This window comes from Parus major, chromosome 2 (genome assembly GCF_001522545.3).
Source record: "Parus major isolate Abel chromosome 2, Parus_major1.1, whole genome shotgun sequence".
Taxonomy (NCBI): domain Eukaryota; kingdom Metazoa; phylum Chordata; class Aves; order Passeriformes; family Paridae; genus Parus; species Parus major.
Genome location: NC_031769.1, coordinates 53664358 through 53681569, shown reverse-complemented (window position 1 = coordinate 53681569; position 17212 = coordinate 53664358). Strand labels below are relative to the sequence as shown.

Genomic DNA, 17212 nt, shown 5'->3' with positions numbered 1-17212 from the left:
AAAAAAGAAAAATCCTACTGAAAAAAAAAAATGTTCCTGCATTTCAAGAAAGGAAATCAGCAGTTCTGCTCTAAAATTAATGTTCCCAGGATGTAGAGGGTTAATATAGAGAACTTTTAAAAATCAGGAAGAATCAAAGCCTTGTGAAGAATCAGAGATTACTCTGGAACCAAATTTGCTTTAGTCACATCAAGGCTTAGACCTTTTTTACCCTTGACAAAATTTAGCATCCCTCAAAAAAGAGCAATAAGCAGAAGACATACCAGCAAGCTGGTATGCCATGAAACCAGAGATTTAGAGAGTACAGGGATTTAGAGACAAAAATCTATAAACTTACACTCCAGCAAAATTAACACCACTTTCTGTATACATTGGTGGTACATTGATTGGTTAAAGAAAAAAAATAAAAGAGATGAAACAGTCACTCACATTTAGCCCATGTGGAAAAACCCCAAACAACTGAATTCAACTAAACAAATGTACAATGGGGAAAAAAACTTTGATTAATTAATTACCAGAAATAAGAAAGAAAGCAGACCCTATCTAACCAGCTATGATTATCTATCATCAGTTATGAAAGAGCTGTTGATATGAAAACAAAAGACTCTGCAAGTATTTTGGACATTTTGATATGAAAACTGCCATTTGTCATTTCATTAACTTATTCTTGAAGTAAGGAAAAGAAAAGCCAAGTGCCTGCCTGAAGCAACAAAGCTGAGATGACGCATTTTTAACAGCAATACAGGGAAAAGCATGAACATAAACTATCTGCTCATTTTAAGGCAGTGCTAGTGCTGCCTATTGTATAAAACTGAAATGTGAAAATCATGACTCAATTTATCTTCTTCAACACTTCAAGCTCAATTTTTATAACTACAGGACGGAGCAGCATTAAACTGTTTTGGTACAAACTACTACAAAATTCTTTGTCCACCAATCTGTCCAGACCTACTCCATGTAGTCTTGCAATAATGCACCACCATCTTTCAGACAGAGAAGATTTTTGTGAAAAATGTCTCTAAAAATTGATAACAGTTGAGGTGGAAAAATGAAGCAAATGGCTCTTTAACGATTTCTTGATTGTTTAAACTTCATATATTCTACATCATAAGATTTCCAGAAGCAAAACATACTATTCTCAGGGTAAAAAAATGTCAACGTTTAAGGAAAAAAACAGTAAGAAAAAAATGCAGCTTTCTTCTGAAGCAGGACTATTTTGAAAACCACCTTGGCTGGTGACTTTATAGAAGTATTTGTAATTAAATTGCTTTAAAATTCTTAGAAGTTGCAGATATTGAGAGGTATTGCCTTGCAATAGGCATTTGTGATTGCAAAAGGAAGTGGGGAGAAAGTTCGCTTTTGCCTCTTGGCAAAAAAAGAAGATAGCATTCTTAGACAGTTAAGAATGGAATAAAAGTTCTTAAAGAAACAAGAGTACCTTCAGGTAGTCAATAATTAAATGTGAATGTATTTTAGATACCAGAAAGGCTGCAGAGACAGTTAAGTAAAAAGGATTTGTACCCGGAGTTCAAGTACTGAAACATGCCCAGAAAAACTTAAAGGAGTCAAAGGATAATTTTATTTCCTCAGAACATACACTTTGCTTTCAACCCTGCTACTGGGATGTGCAGTTTTCTTTCTGTGATGCACTGTCATGATCTAATAAGCAGGTTCATTGTGGTAACAGGGGTTTAATTTCTTCAAGTCTTTGATCCTGCTGATCTTGCATAGTCTACATCTAGGTAAACATTTCCAAACCATTTTCAGACTGACCTCACTGAAAGGAAATAAAATCCTGGGTGAAAAAAATTAACACAGGACAACTATGGCAGCATGTGGCTTCCTCAATGAGAACCATGTGGGACCTTGTCACCTTCCTGAGAAGTCACCTTGTTCATGAGGAAAATCTGAGCCTAATGTTCTTCCTAGAAAAACAGGACAAAGATGGGTCTTACAGGGATGAAGGCCCTCAAAACCATTTCTAGGATGCCTTGAGTCCATACAAGCTACTTAAACACTGGCCCCTACATAAAAACAAGCAGATACCCCTTTAACAGGCTCTGGAATTCAGAGTTATTTCAAGAAGGAGGAAATTTTTACTCATCTGAGTAAAAAAGTTCAAAAAACAAGATGAGTACAGTGAAATGCAAGTGTGACTCTGAAAGGAAAGCTTTACCCTTCTCATCATAATAGTCTGGCTATTACCTCTGAACCTAGTTCAGAAAGAAATCTGGTAATGCAACTGTTCAGAAGACGGTGATTGCAAAGATGACCAACAGGTCAAACAACAGGTCAAAGCAAAGAGAAAGGCACTTACAAGGATTCACTACAGGTCTTACACTTCAAATGACACCAGAACTGTAATTCAGATCAAGCTTAGCAGTCAATACTGGGAATGATCTTCTTTGTGGTTATATATGGGCAATGCTGTACAGGACTGATTCTAATGTACCTAAATATGACCAACTTTGACTGACGGAGGCAGAGGCTGAGGGCAAAGTTTGCCCCACCATCTCTGGAATAGGAAGAAGCCTGGTTGGAGGAAGCTTTCTTAGCACCAAGGAGACTTTCTCACCCTCCTAACAGACATGCATAAGGATGTTACCATTTGAATGACAAAATGGTGAAGTGTGAAAAGAAGGAATGATCTTTTTGCCGGTATGATTTTCATTTATTTATACATGAAAGAGTCCACGATAGAATCCAAAGGCATTGCTGAGACAGAATGAGACAAAACCATTTTGACTTTCTGGTGATTACTAGCTCTGGGAGTTGAAGAAGCCATTGTGAAATACTCAAAAATATCATCCTGGAACTTGAGTTATTACTCATGCGAGGCTACAGTGTTTTTTATACCATGAAGAAGTGGCAAATAAAAATAAAATAAAATGAAGCTTTGGAAGAATTCATTAAATTAAGAAATACTGCTATGCAGCTGAAGAATAGTCTCAGTAGACCACTCAAGTGTCTTTTAAAAGCAATGAAATAGAAGTATGTGAATTCTGCACAGTATGCTATTCCCTGAAAAACACAAGAGAAGGAGCAAGTGTGCAATCTATCCTAAAGCCATACAGAGGATGGCCTACCATTCTCAACTTGCAAAATATCCCTTTGCTTTTAAAGCATAATCATCTGCCCTGCTCCTTTTATCATCTCCACTAATTTCTCATTTTCCCCCCTATTTTTGTTTTTAAATAAGCTTTTTCAAATATTTGAAATATCTCTGTTCATCTTCCTTTACTTGAAACAAAAAGTATCTTTCATTGTAAGTTCAAAGCAATGTTCCATCTCTCTGGGAAGAAATCAAGACTGTAGATAAGCTACCAAATAATGAACAAGTTCAAGAATAGCTTGTGACCCTCTAAGAACATGGAAGGTGAAAGATTTCTTATTACTGCAGTCAATATTTACAATTAAAAACAACTGGTTGTCAACTAATCACAATTTGACAGTGTTAAACTAAATATGTTGCTGGTAAGGAGCACAATCAATGAAGTCCTGATACCAGAAGCTTTCCCATACTACGTCTCCAGTGCAATCAGCTTGTTTTTTTCCCTAGCTATATTCCCTTCGTTTTCTTCTCTACCATGAACTGCCCTCTGTGAGTGTTCTCCAAAACATTTCATTTTTGCTATCAAACCTCTTCCATTTATAGTTATTCCAGCTGCCTCTTTGTCCATTAACTAAAGAGGGAGTATACTCTGCAATAGGTTCATATAGATAAACATGTTACAATAAACAGATTTTTTCAAAGGTGGTATAAATTTAAGTATGATTTCTCAACCCAGCAATTAGTTTTCATAGAATTTTATTACACACATTATTTTTGGTATCTCTAGCAAATCTAGTTGATGACAAAAAGTTACTGTTAGATGAATGGAAAACAATCTTGCAAAATATTTTCTTAGTTTTATTATTTCTAATGGTGTTTTCTTCTCTGAAGATTTACTTCAGTAAATGACCCCATGAAACTATCAATTCAAAAACAGCTTTAAAATTTTTTCTATTGGAAATGACTGCATTTTGCAAATTGCATTGTAAATAAACTCCTTCTGTTAAGTGATAAAAACCCATCCAATTATTTAAACTATACTGTAAAAATTTGAAAACAATGAATTACATACTTCACTGCAGTGATAACAACATTGCGCTTTGGTTCGTTGTCATAGCTCACACTTTCAATGCCATAAACCTGAGCTAATTCATGGATGATTCTGCGGTGATCTCTGTTCATTGGTGGGTAACAATGACTCTTCTTTGTATGCTTGCCCTGAATTCAACAGAAGAGGTTAAGAAAGAAAAAAAAAAAGGTGAAGTTTTCCTTCAGGAGAGCCAGGGGGAAGAGAATAATTTTAAAAAGTGTTTCTACATCTAAAATTTTGCTGCTATGACAAAATCAATACCACAAATTGCTAAGACCTCAGTATTGACAGAAAGCTCATCTAAAAATACTCATTTAACTCCCCAAAATTAAATTATATGTTCTCTGTTGTTTCCAATCACCTCAAAGTATACACACACCCACACAGGGGTATCTTTTAAGTCTGAAATACAAATCCTGATTACAGTCATTCTACTTAAATCCCAAAAAACAATACAATCCCAAAAAACAATATAAAATTATTTTCATCAGAATTTGTATTTTTCAAAATAATCTGCTAAATTCACATGAGATCCAATTTTATTTTGCAGATTGGCTTCACAATGCACATACTGCAGATAGCAACAAAGATGTCAAATTTATCAATCACTTCCCTCTACCAAAGAAACTATTTATCTGCAAGTTCCTCATGTAATGGCATCGGTAGATTCTTTATTAAATAAAACCCCAAAGTTCTAATCCATTAACAAAGACTGATAATGTTTGATTCAATACTGATTTTTATATCAACAGTAAAAGAACAAAGCAGGGCCCTATGAGCCCATGTCTTTAACAGGCTGGATCAATTTGTAACAACAAATGCATGTAAGAATGAGTCACTCAGTGCTTCAGTATGCTTTCATGGATTCAGGATACTACTTCAGCTTTTGCTTTCATTATCACCAGAGAAGTCTTCTGGGTTTCTAGGTCAACAGAAAGGATTCAAAGGGAAAACAAACTGCCTGTAGTAGAATAAGTTTAAGTCAGGGACTCCTAGAGAAATCTCAACCTATGTAAATTCCTAGGACTGCAGGCAGTGCATTTAAGGTCCTGAGAGACCAGGATGATATCTCACTTCTCCATCACCTCTGAAAGATTGTAAGAACGGCGTAGGAACCCAATGACTTGAGAAAGGTAATTGTTGCAACTGTATACAAACAAAAAACCAAACCAACAAACCCAAGAACTATTGGCTGATTAGCTAAAATTTGAATCTGTTTTTAGCTACATGGAGGAGAAAAGTCCCTGGGAATAATCAGTGTGGATTTACAATAGGTCAGCCACTAAAATGAATGTAAAAACCACCACATGTAATAGAACAAGTCACCAGGAGTACACTGCAGCTGTCCTGAAAACAGAGGGTTAATATCTGTCTCTTAGATTAAGAAATTGCTAAGTTACAAATAGAAACTGTGGTCAACCATTTCCGTAAGTCTTCAGGGTAATCACATGCTGACAGAATATTATCTTTACTTTGCAATTAACAGTAATAAACTTCCCAGCTATTACAACATTTCCAGCACAGATACAAGAATCTGAAGAACTCTATAGATTCTGTACCTATTTATGATTACTAGTATGCTTGCTTTAGAAGTGGTGATGGTTCCATGCTCTGAAAAATATCACAGTTCTTGTCCCTATGAATACAGAGCTCTGTCCTCTGTCTTTTCTGCTTATATATACCAACCATGATAACTCTGCTATGCTAGACAGAGTACATACTGGTGAGTGTAGGGCAAGAGATGCTTATGAAGCAAGTAAAGTCATATATAATAGACAGAGCTGAATCACATCAATAGTAAAACTCTTCAGTATCAAAATCCTTTTTATTTCTCATTTATCCAGTTAAGCTGAAGTGAGCATCTCCAAAGGTAAAATGAAAAAAAATAAAATTAAAAAGCAGAAGCAAACTGTGTAAGCCTAAGTAACAGTAATCAGTATGAAATACCTAGTACTGATACAGGCAGAGCCACATGAATACTTGATAGATTAGCATGCAAAGTACTTTTAACACAAGTAAAGTTCAACATATAGAAACAAAGAAAACAAGCCACACACTTAGTCAGAGAAGTTTAGGAATCATAATGAACAAACAACCAAACACAGACTCAAGCATAAAGAGGACTTGAGGATCATGGCAGAAGAACAACTAAAACCAGTCTCCCTGCATAATGAATGCTATGTCACACATATTAATTCAATCTTTAGCTACATAAACCTGTGGGTTGCAAGATGAAATGTGACTCTCAGAAGAGAGAAAAGAAAGCCTCTGAGTCTTTCTCAGAAATAAAAGAAATAAAAAGAAAAGTTATGCAAGGAGTACAAGGGCATGTTAACTTTACAGTGCATGGGAAATACTCCCTTTTAGAACTCTATGCCACAATTTTGAAGGAAAAGAGTTGGAGCATGGCTTCCACACATGCTGTCACTTTACTTTCAAGACAGGGTAGGAGGACACATGGAGCTATAGGCTGGTCAGCCTGTCCTGGGGTGACTTTATGATGCTTGTATCCCCAGTCGTCTGGTTTATGTTACATATTAAGTTCTGCACCTTTAAGACTGGCTCTGAGAGCGAAGCTGGGGGAAGAAGCACACAGTTTGTGTTGAAGAAAAACACTCACTCCCCCGCATCCTGCTCCTGGTCCGTGGTGTCTGCAGCACAGACAGACAGCGGCACAGAGCTTTCTTTTACTTTTAGTTAGTTTTTAGCTAGTTGAGGCAGAGAAGTTCCCTGGACTTTTTTTTCCCTTTTTCTTGGATGTGTTCAAACCTGCTCTGGACTGAAAAAAACAGCCAAACACTGGGAGTGCAAGCCTGTGGCCGACCAGGACCTGGGCCCTGGCACTTTCCAGCGCTGGAGGGACTGATAAGAATCTGAGCAAGCTGAGCAGCCCCACATAAAAAAGACTTTTTCTGGATTTGCCATTTCATCAAACAGCGAGAAGTTTTATTGTTTAATATCATTCAATTTCTGTTAAATAAAGTGTTTTTTCCACTTTTCTCTAAGGAAATCCTTTTTCCCAAACCAGTTGGGGGAAGGGCTGCTTGAATTTGCTTTTCTGGGGAGACCCCCATTTAGAAGTTCTCTCCCTAATTTGCCCTAAACCAAGACACAGCCTCACTTCAATCCCTGGGATGTCTTCTCCCCTTTGAAACCCAACTTGATTTCTGGGAGCTTTCTGGGAAATTCTCATACCTTTATGGAATACCAAATCCCCACAGCCTCTTGGGTAGGATGGTACAGAAGTCATCCTTGAGACACTCAACTGTCACATGGCCCTAAATGATTCATCCTGATCATGATAAAAAGCTGGGTACACTGAGTCATTCTCCCCTTAGGTCAGACAGGGAAAAGACTGAGATGTGGTTTGTTTTCCTATTTTCCTTCTCTTCTGCAATGTAGATGCTTCTTACCAGGCACTACTTGTCTGCTTTGTAGGACTGTTATTTAACAAATAGCTGGTTTGCAATGAAATCTAAAAATTGATGCCCTCAAGCTTTCTGGTACTCTTGTATATTTGATTTTATTTGGCACTCTTGCATATTTGATGTCACTAATTGCAAATTCAAGACCTCTGGTTGCCCCTTTTTAAATATAATTACATATCTTAGTTTGATATTAGTATAAGCATATATCTGGTATATGCAATTACATATAGAAAGATATATGTGTACACACTTGCATACATATGTGTGTGTGATAAAGGAAATGTATAAAGGAATATGTAAAATAGATAACCACAGGCAACACAACACTAGGCAAATTATTCTTAGCTAAAACAATATAGATAACGACTATTCTATGCATCTACTTCCAAGTGCTGGAGGGACCTGAGTATAATTAGCATAATCTGTACCCCAATGAACAAGAAATTGAGCACAAAGATCAACCGACAAACTAGGAACTCCTGTTAATACTCAAGCAGTACATATACAGGAGACTCAAGCAGTGTCAGGCCACCTGGAATGAACATAAGTAAGTTTTAAGAATAAGTAGAAATGAGACAATGAAGGCCAAGGCCCATGTGGAATTACATCTGGCCAATTATGACAAGGACAGAAAGAAGGGCTTCAAATACATAAACAATAATAAAAGGAAAACTAAAGATAATGTGGACCTATTACCAAACAGAGGTGGGGACCCTAGTAAGAGGACACAGAAAAGATGAGAGTATGTGAATACCTTCTTTGCACCAGTCTTCACTGACAAATCCTCAAGAATCTCAGACTCAGGAGACTGGGGTAAAGGAATGTTGGAAGGAAGACTTTCTGTTGGTCAGGGTCTGGGGTTAGAGAACACCTAGGCAAATTTGATATCCACAAGTCCATGGGCCCTGACAGGATGCATCCATGAGTGCTGAGGGAGCTGGTGAGGCTCCCTCACACAGTGAGGCTGCTTACAATCATTGAAAGGTCATGGTGGTCAGGAGAGGTGCATGAAAACTGAAAGAAAGCCAACATCACTCCAGTCTTTCTTAAAGGGCAGGAAGTACTCTGAGGAACTACAGGCCAGTCAGTCTGCCATGGCTTGATACTGGCCAAAAGCCAGGCAACCAGGAAAAGCCACTCACTCACCTTCCCCTGCTACAGCTGGGCAGAGGAGAGAAAATTTGACGAAGGGTTCATGAGTTAAGGGCCAGAAGAAAACACTCCAAGGGCAGAACAGGCTGAACTTAAGAGACAGAAAGTGAATTTATTAGTAAGAAAATCAGAGCAGGATAATGAGAAGTAAAATAGGTGGTTTTTAAGGGCTTTTTTCCCCAACCACTCCCTCCTTCCCACCAACTGCCCAAGGCGACAGGGGGGTGAGGGTTTTGATCAATTCATCACCCAAGATTTTCTTCTGCTTGGCTCAGGGAGAGAAGTCATTCCCCTATAAGACTATGGAGTCCCTTTCCATGGAAGACAGTTCTTCACAAACTTCTTCAGCATGGTTCCAATCTCACAAGCAGCAGTCCTCACCAAACTGTTGCAATGTAAATTCCTACCAAGGGCAAACAGTCCATCCAAAACTTAGGTCACTCTTCCATGGGGTGCAGTCCTCCAAGGAGAGTCTGCTCCAGCCTGGGAGCAGGGGCCCTCTTATCTCCACCTGGTCTCCCAATGGATCACAGCCTCCTACAGGCATCTACCTGCTCCAGTGTGGGCACCTCCCACATGGGTTGCAGATGGATCTCTGCATCCCCCATGGAACTCCACATGCTGCAGGGCTGCCTGCTTCATCATGGTCATCACCGTGGCCTGAAGAAGAATCTCAGCACCTGGAGAAACTTGGCTCCTGCCCTTCCTTCTCCACTGACCTTGGTGTCTCCATGTCACATTAGCTGGAATTAAAACTGTGTCACCATCTTTGTTTTGATTTCTTCTTAAATATGTTATCACAAAGGTGTTACATTATTTCTAATTGGCCCAGCCTTGGCCAGTGGCCTGTTCATCTTCAGAGTCATCAGAGATTGGCTTTGCCAGACATGGTGAAATTTTCTAGCAGCTTCTCAAAGAAGCCGTATCTGTGGCCCCCACCCCACCACTACCAAAAATCAGGCCATGCAAAACACACAGTCTCGGATCAATTTCTGGAAAGGCGATGGGAATGGTTCATCTTCAAGGTCATCGTGGGATGACAAGAAGGTGATCAGGATTTGTCAGTATGGATTCACCAAAGGAAAATCCTGCATAACCAATGTGACTGTATGATAAAGCAACAATCTATCCCCGGGATAGGTAAGGCAAGAGCACTGAATATTGTCTACCTGGACTTCAGGAAGATTTTTGACACTGTCCAGTGACATCCTCATAGGTTAACTCAGGAAATGCAACCTGGATGAGTGGACAGTGAGGTGTACTGAGAACTTGCTGAACAGCAGAACTCAGAGTTGTGATCAGTGCCAGAGAGTCACATTGGAGGCCTGTAACTAGCAGTGTTCCCCAGTGGTCAGTACTGGCTCTAATATTGTTTTAACTTATTCATCAATGACTTGGATGAAGGGGCAGATACTCCTCAGCAAGTTCACTGATGATCCAAAGCTGGGAGGAGTGGCCGACACCCTGGAGGGTTGTGCAGACCTTCAAAAGGATCTCAACAGGCATGAGGGATGAGCAGAAAGGAACCTTCTGAAATTCTTTCAAGGCAAGTCCAGAGACCTGCACTCAGGGAAGAAGAACCTCATGCACCAGTATAGGCTGACCTGCTGGAAAGCAGATCATCAGACAAGGATGTGTAGGTGCTGGTAGGCAACAAGCCGTCATGAGACAGCATTGTGCCTTTGTGGCACAAGGCCAATGCCATGGTACACTAGGAAGAGTGTGACCAGGAGGTCACGAGTGCTGATCCTGCTCCTCTACTCAGCCCTTGTGAGGCTTCACCTGGAGTTGTGTGTCCAGTACTGGACCAGCACAAGAGAGGAATGGAGCTCCTGGAGCAAGTCCAGCAGAGGGCTATAAAGATGATAGGGGACTGGACTATCTAACAAGGATAGGCTGAGAGAGTTGGGCCTACTGTACCTCAAGAAGAGATGACAAATAGGATTTTATTTATTATTACTTCTTTTGTCAATGAGTATCTGAAGAAAGAGTGTCAGGAGGATGGAGCCAGGCAACTTAATAGTTGGTCACTTAATAGTGCCAACCAACATGACAAGAGGCATTAAGCAGAAACAGATGCACAGGAAGTTCCACATGAACATAAGAACAGAACTTCTTTACTGTACAGGTCACTGAGAACTAAAACAGATTGTCCAGAGAGGTTGTGGAGTCTCTCTCACTGGAGATATTACAGAACTGCCTGGATGCAATCCCATGCAATGCGCTCTAGAATTACCCTGCCTGAGCTGGGAGCTTGGACTGGATGACCCAACTGGGGCCCCTCTGGTAACTAGACACAGACTGACTCATTTTAGTCTTTCATTCTAATGATGGAAACAATGGGCAAGAACATTAGACAGATAGACAAGCACCAAGACTGTTTAAGAAACATCCATAATTTTTTTAAGGAATAAAGTTAAGTAACTGTCCTCAGGCCTAGGGGGATCAAAATGATGCTTTTTACAGAAGGTTAGCTACTTCCTGAGCTAAGGGCAACTGAGGATAGTATAGTTTACGTGGTACTTTGAACCACATATATTGGGTCTTTCATGGAGAAGCAGCAAGCTAACCTGACAGACATGAAGGTGGTATCACTGAAAAATACGTGATTGTGTCTGTGGTATCAACCTCTCTAAGTATACTGGAGTCTCACAAACCCTGTAGCTGAATCCAGGTTTCTTATAGAAAAAGGACAACCTCATGCACTGGCAGATGTAGGAAGGCATCAAAAAAATTGTGAGCAAGTTCCACTACAAGACTCAGAAGTACCCAGGCTTTCCTTCTCAAAGTCTGAATGTTTAAAACTCATCTTTGACAATATTTTATTAATGGAGATCCAAAATTTGATGATAATCTATTGCTGCATTAAAGCCTAGCACTACTTGAATCCTTCAACAAAGTCTGGCATCAAAATGATCCTGAACTACTAGGTCTCCTAAATATTTTGTTTTTTTTTACAAAAAATTGTGCACTACATTGGAACCCAAACAGATCTAGTGTCAGCTCATAACTATGAGTATTAACAATGTTTAGTAATATCAAACTCCCCCCAAATGAAACCAATTCCTAGAATCCATACAGAATATATGAATACTGACCTTATTCACAGCTTCCACAAGCATTCTCATTTCCTTCTCAATGTCACTGACAAATTTTATATCCTTCCTGCAAGAACAGCATTCTAGGTTAACAAGGCAAGAGGCTGTACAAAGTTAAAATATCTTCATATTTTGTAATATTTTTCAACAAGAACAAAATTAAGGAACACAATTGACTGAAGCAGAAGCTTCAGTCACATTAAGAGTGTATCACTACCACAAAAATAATTATTTCCTCTTCAACAATTGGAACTGAGAATAAAATTCTATTACATGGTTCTACTGTCTGACATTACAATTCTACATTTTCAAATTAATAATGTAGATTTTTGAGTTGCCATTTTGGTGTTTTACTCATCATTAATTTACTTAATTACAATATATAATGAGACACAAAAAGGGGAATAGGGTCAACAAAGAGGAGTTCTTTTCCAAGACAAAGCTCACTGATTTTGGTCTTCAGCTCACCTAGCATAACAAATTATTAAGATTGCAAGAAGCACTATAAAGCTACTTGCAAGCAAAAAAAAAAAAAATTCTTCGTGTGAAATACTAAGGATTTGTTTGAAGTATTTTTTTTTAACTAGCTTCATCACAGAACTTCCAGTCTTTCACTTAAGGACAAACTTTGTGCTCTGCTCTTAAATACGCAGGTAAACTAACTTTAAAAGTAAGATTGCTGTTTGTTAGGCCACCATCCCCATGGGGAAAAGATTTCATATCTCAAAGCTGGTTAGTAGTAAATAATTCTTCAAAAACCAGGCTATTCCATGACTATTCCATGTCAACACACTACCACTTTGTGAATGATGTCAGAATTTAACCAGTCAAGAAGTCCCTACCACAGATAGTCGTGCTTGCTTTGGTAGATGACCTACCAAAGTTCTGGATGAAATGAATGTATCATCAAAAGACCAAACAAATGGTCTCAAACAAATGTGCAAAATGACAACAGTGAATACCTTAGCTATCATCATCACTTGATCAGATCCAATGGACTTAGCCCATCCCAAGTAAACAAGCCTTCCAGATTCAGCAAGAGTACAGACACTGCATCTATCTATGAGAATTCCTTGGTCTTCACCAGGAAAACTGGAAAAATGACTTTAACTGGGTAGAGTTCTAAAAAAAGGGACCTCCAGACACCTATGGTGTGAAATACCATCAGCTCATGTGGTATGAGGCTTTGGAAAAAATATTACAGCAATAATTTCAAGTTCAAAAAACCCCCAATCCCCAAACAAAAACCCCAGCTCAACAACAGAAAACCCAACCAACCCACTGATACCTTCAGGATTCAGAGGGTTAGAAAGCACATACTACACAGCATGTCAACTATGAACACCTGAATTTCAAGGTGATGATGGCAGGTAAAAAAAATAATCAATAATCCAATGAGAGGGTCCACAAGTATCTAATATTTAAAAGCATACTAAGAAACCAGGTAACACACTGGGGGATCCACTAAAAAAAAACAACACCCTTCAGGAGCCTATAGAAGCAGAGATTTTCATAGTCCATACAGTGGGGTCCTGCACAGCCAGTGACAAAGTAAGACTCTTCTGTGCAGCTCCAGGTGGCTAGATACTCCAGACGTTCTGTCTTTCTCCAGTAGTTTTAGTTGATCAAATAACATCCTCATCATCATCAATGTCTAACTGCACATTGATACTTGTGCTGGTCTACCCCCTCCAACTTCATGTCAACAAATCAACCTAAGCATTTTCTCACTTTCTGTATGTATTTCTGAAGCTTCTTAGAAAGGTCAGTGCTGAGGTGTCCAGCCAGTGGATCTGTACCTCCTCAACTGTGCTCAGTTGGTAGTCATATCCATGCTACAAGATGGCTTCCCCTTTGCAGCAGAGTATCTCCTCAAGTAAAGCTACATGGTAGAGAGACTTCCTTGGACTCCTCATCTAACACCAGCAAGTTTAGCATGCAGCAGTATTACCATGCTTTTTGTGCTACCCCCTTCTCTTGTCACTGTCCTATGAAGAAGAGATATTATCTTGACATGCTTACTTATCTTCTTCCTGTTACCTGGAGCTGTACTGCATTTTGGGAGCTTTAGGATTCTGTAATTAAAGATTACACCTCAAAATCAGGAGTTCTTACAGCTTTTTCAAATTTTCTTCATTTTTAGGTATACATTTCTTTCAGCTCTTGCCAATGTATCAGCTACACAGATCAATTAATTACCTAAAGAAGATAATATGGCATTCTAGTAATGACTTTGGCAACTGCTACCTTCTTGAGGCAGTGACTCTGAATGCACAGGGAGGCAGCTGTCATGTTTCTCAATCATTCTCAGATCCCATTTGTAAGTTATGCTCTGCAGAAAGCCACAAGCCCTGAACTCCTGCATTACAGATGTGCTCAAGCAAGAATAAATTTATCTGCCAGAAATTATTCAGAATTCTGAGCCACCTGAAAAACATATTGTAACAGATATAGTTTCTGGATCTTGCCATCTTGATGGAAATTCAAATCTTTTGCTAGACTACTGAGACAAAATATCATCAGGAGCAGTCAAGGAAGCAAATTCATAAAGCCAAAAATTCCCAAATTGCAGTTTGCTGCTCTTGTAAAGAGAGCTATGATACTATAAGGCGAAACTCATTTATCTTTAAAACCAGATAAATGAAACCCAGCAATTCAAAGTACAAAGTAACTGATTTGAAGACTAACAAAAACTTCTGCTTTAGCTATGAATCTTTAAGAATAGCCTTGGTGAATTAGTTTATTCTAAATTACCAGTGCAAAGTGGCTGCAAACGAAACACAAGTAAAATCACTGAAAGAATGGGAGTGTGGAAGCATTAAGGCTACTTTTCAATGTATCTGGTCAACCATCTGCAGAACACTGCGTGACCCTGGTCTGTTCTGTACATGAAAGATGAACACTGCACCATGTGTAGTGGCTGGCAGAAAGACGAGATAGAATTGTACTGCAAAAAAACACAGTAGACTACACACACAATGCAAAATTCACTTTCTTATTGTACTAAAAGCGTGTGCTGTGTTTTCTGAAAAAGATAAAGCAAAACATATTCTACACACAACCAAGAGAATAGTCCTTATAAAATAGCACTTTTAAGTGCAAATACTAGTAAAACAGTAGCTCCACAATTAAAACATTCAGCTCCTATTTTGCAGTAGGCTTATCAGCTGGAAGTAAAGAAGACATAACTTGCTCTTAAATTCTAAATGGTTGCTTATGTGAAGTTTTCGCCTAACATATCAGCAAATCAAATAAAGGATTTTCAAGTAGCAAACATACTTACAAAACCATGAAATTTATGCTGCATTAGAATACTGGAGCAAGAACAAAACACACTAAGCTGTCCTAAAAAACTTAGACCTGGTAAAAACTAATGACATTCCTACAAACACATATAAGAGTAAAAACTCTCAGATGACACATCATCTAAGCATCTTTGAAAAAATGTGTCTGATCCCTGATTTACTAAAATATTGGTATTAATCTAGGATCAATATCAACCTGTTAACAGACAAAAGACTCTCTAATAGCTTAAAGTTAGAAAGTATATGTTTAATATCGGCACTGGGCAAGCATGGGGGTCATCCCCTTAATACGCACTGCAAGTTGACAAAAGATTCCAGTGTCTATTTATTTACAAAACTCTTGAATATCCAAAATACTAATGCATACCAATAATGCTAACGCCTCCCATTCCCTGCTTTGTATAAAAATGCATGGTAATGAGTTTAAGAAGTCATTACACCTGCATGGTTGGTTCCCTAATTTGAGGAAGGGGTTGTTTTGACAAGAAGGGTCAAGAGATGAAGGAAAACCACTCTTCCTCACTCTGACCTTTCTACCTTTACAATGACTACACTTGATTCATTTACAATTGACGCTACAAATGACACTTGGCAGAACTCCAATTTCCTCCCTTCACAACTTTTAAATGGGTTTCCAGATGTGTTCTGGTTCTGTGTTCTTCCTAGGCCTATTTACCAGTTTCTCTTTTTCTCATTAGAAGCACAGCTAAACAAACATACAATGACAAATAATCTGTTACCTAAGTCCAGGATTTATTATCTCAAATCCTGCTTCTAACCTAATCATTAACTCTAATTCCAGCAAAGTCTATCTCTAGCTAAAATCTTTAACTTTTCTAAAATTTTCTAAAAAGTATTTACTGGTATTAAGTTTTTGATATTACATTGATTCCACATTGCCTCATTTTAGGATGTTTCAGTCTAGCAACCCTCTACACAGTCACACTGGCATAGCCTTTGCTTTGCATGCAACATTTATTTAATACATTTCTTTATTTTTAAAATAAAAGCAGTAAGGAAAAAAAAAAAAAGACTGGTGGAAAGAACAGCAGGCTATGAGAGCATATTTCATTATTTAGCCATTACTTTTGCCATTATTTTGAAATGTCTATAAGGAGCACTGAGGTGGAAGTTGGTTCTGAGTAAAAGCAGTAGAGATGCAAGAAGAACAAGTACTGATTCATAGTGAGAATGGTGTAAAATGATGTTGCCATTCTAAATCTAGTCTGATTATAGAAAAAAGCAAAACCTGTCAGGCACTTCTTACTTTTCAGGTTCTCATTTGGAAGGTCTTGAGAAGTGCACATCAACTCTTTTGCCTCATCTGCCATCTACTACCAAGACAGCTATTTTTAGAAGAGTAAATAGAACTGTTCTGCATTTCTCATCTTGCTGTCAACATTGTTGACTTATGACACCTGCCATCATTAAAACACATACCTTGCATCTTCTTTTAAAAGGTCACTGTACTTTGGTCCAGAAGAACGGATATTAAAAGGATCAGAATTATCATCTATTTCAAGAGCTTCAGCAAGGCGCCTAAATTTGATGGTAGGAGGAAAAAAACCCAAAATATAACAAAAGCATAAGCGAACAATAAAAACCCCAATATAAATTGCCCCAACCTTCCACGCATGTCATAGATTACCAATACAAATGAACAGCTTGCCAAAGATAGGGTCTGTATATTTGAAACTCCTCATTTAGAACTAGAATATTCTAGCAAGATTTCTGATCACTCAATATAGATCTTTATAACAGGAACCATCTCCACATATTTATCTTTTCTCTAAGTCATGCATAAAATTTCTTCTCCACATAGCATTAACTAAGAAAAAGATAAGTTAATTTCTCACCTGTTCCTCTGAAGAGCTAAGCATTCTTCATCACATTGCAACCTGAATTATGAAAGAAAAATACAATTAGAATCACTGCTGCTACTCATACTTTTCAAGCTGTAGCTTGTTGGTGTCATCACAGTCTAAAGAAGTAACAAGAGTGTGTGAGAATATTTTATTGTATTAGAATAGACAGAGCTAAAAATAAACAAACAAGCAACTATCAAAGATCTCTGAGCACCCAATTCC

General features: G+C 38.3%; 1 protein-coding gene across 5 annotated transcripts in view; it reads right to left on the bottom strand.

The window, feature by feature from the left end:
• The window catches only part of NFX1 (nuclear transcription factor, X-box binding 1), a 93157-nt gene that overhangs the window by 25725 nt on the left and 50220 nt on the right, over window positions 1-17212 (bottom strand). For 2 of the 5 annotated variants that reach the window (XM_015618627.2, XM_019005717.2), the window contains exons 19-22: window positions 16982-17023; window positions 16566-16664; window positions 11821-11887; window positions 4125-4270 (exon numbers count right to left, since the gene is read on the bottom strand). In XM_015618627.2, coding sequence (XP_015474113.1) covers window positions 4125-4270; window positions 11821-11887; window positions 16566-16664; window positions 16982-17023 — 354 coding nt within the window. Of the gene's footprint in view, window positions 1-4124; window positions 4271-8944; window positions 9466-11820; window positions 11888-16565; window positions 16665-16981; window positions 17024-17212 lie in introns of those variants that run through there. The other 3 variants (XR_001519582.2, XM_033512000.1, XM_033512001.1) reach the window with 2 other exon arrangements.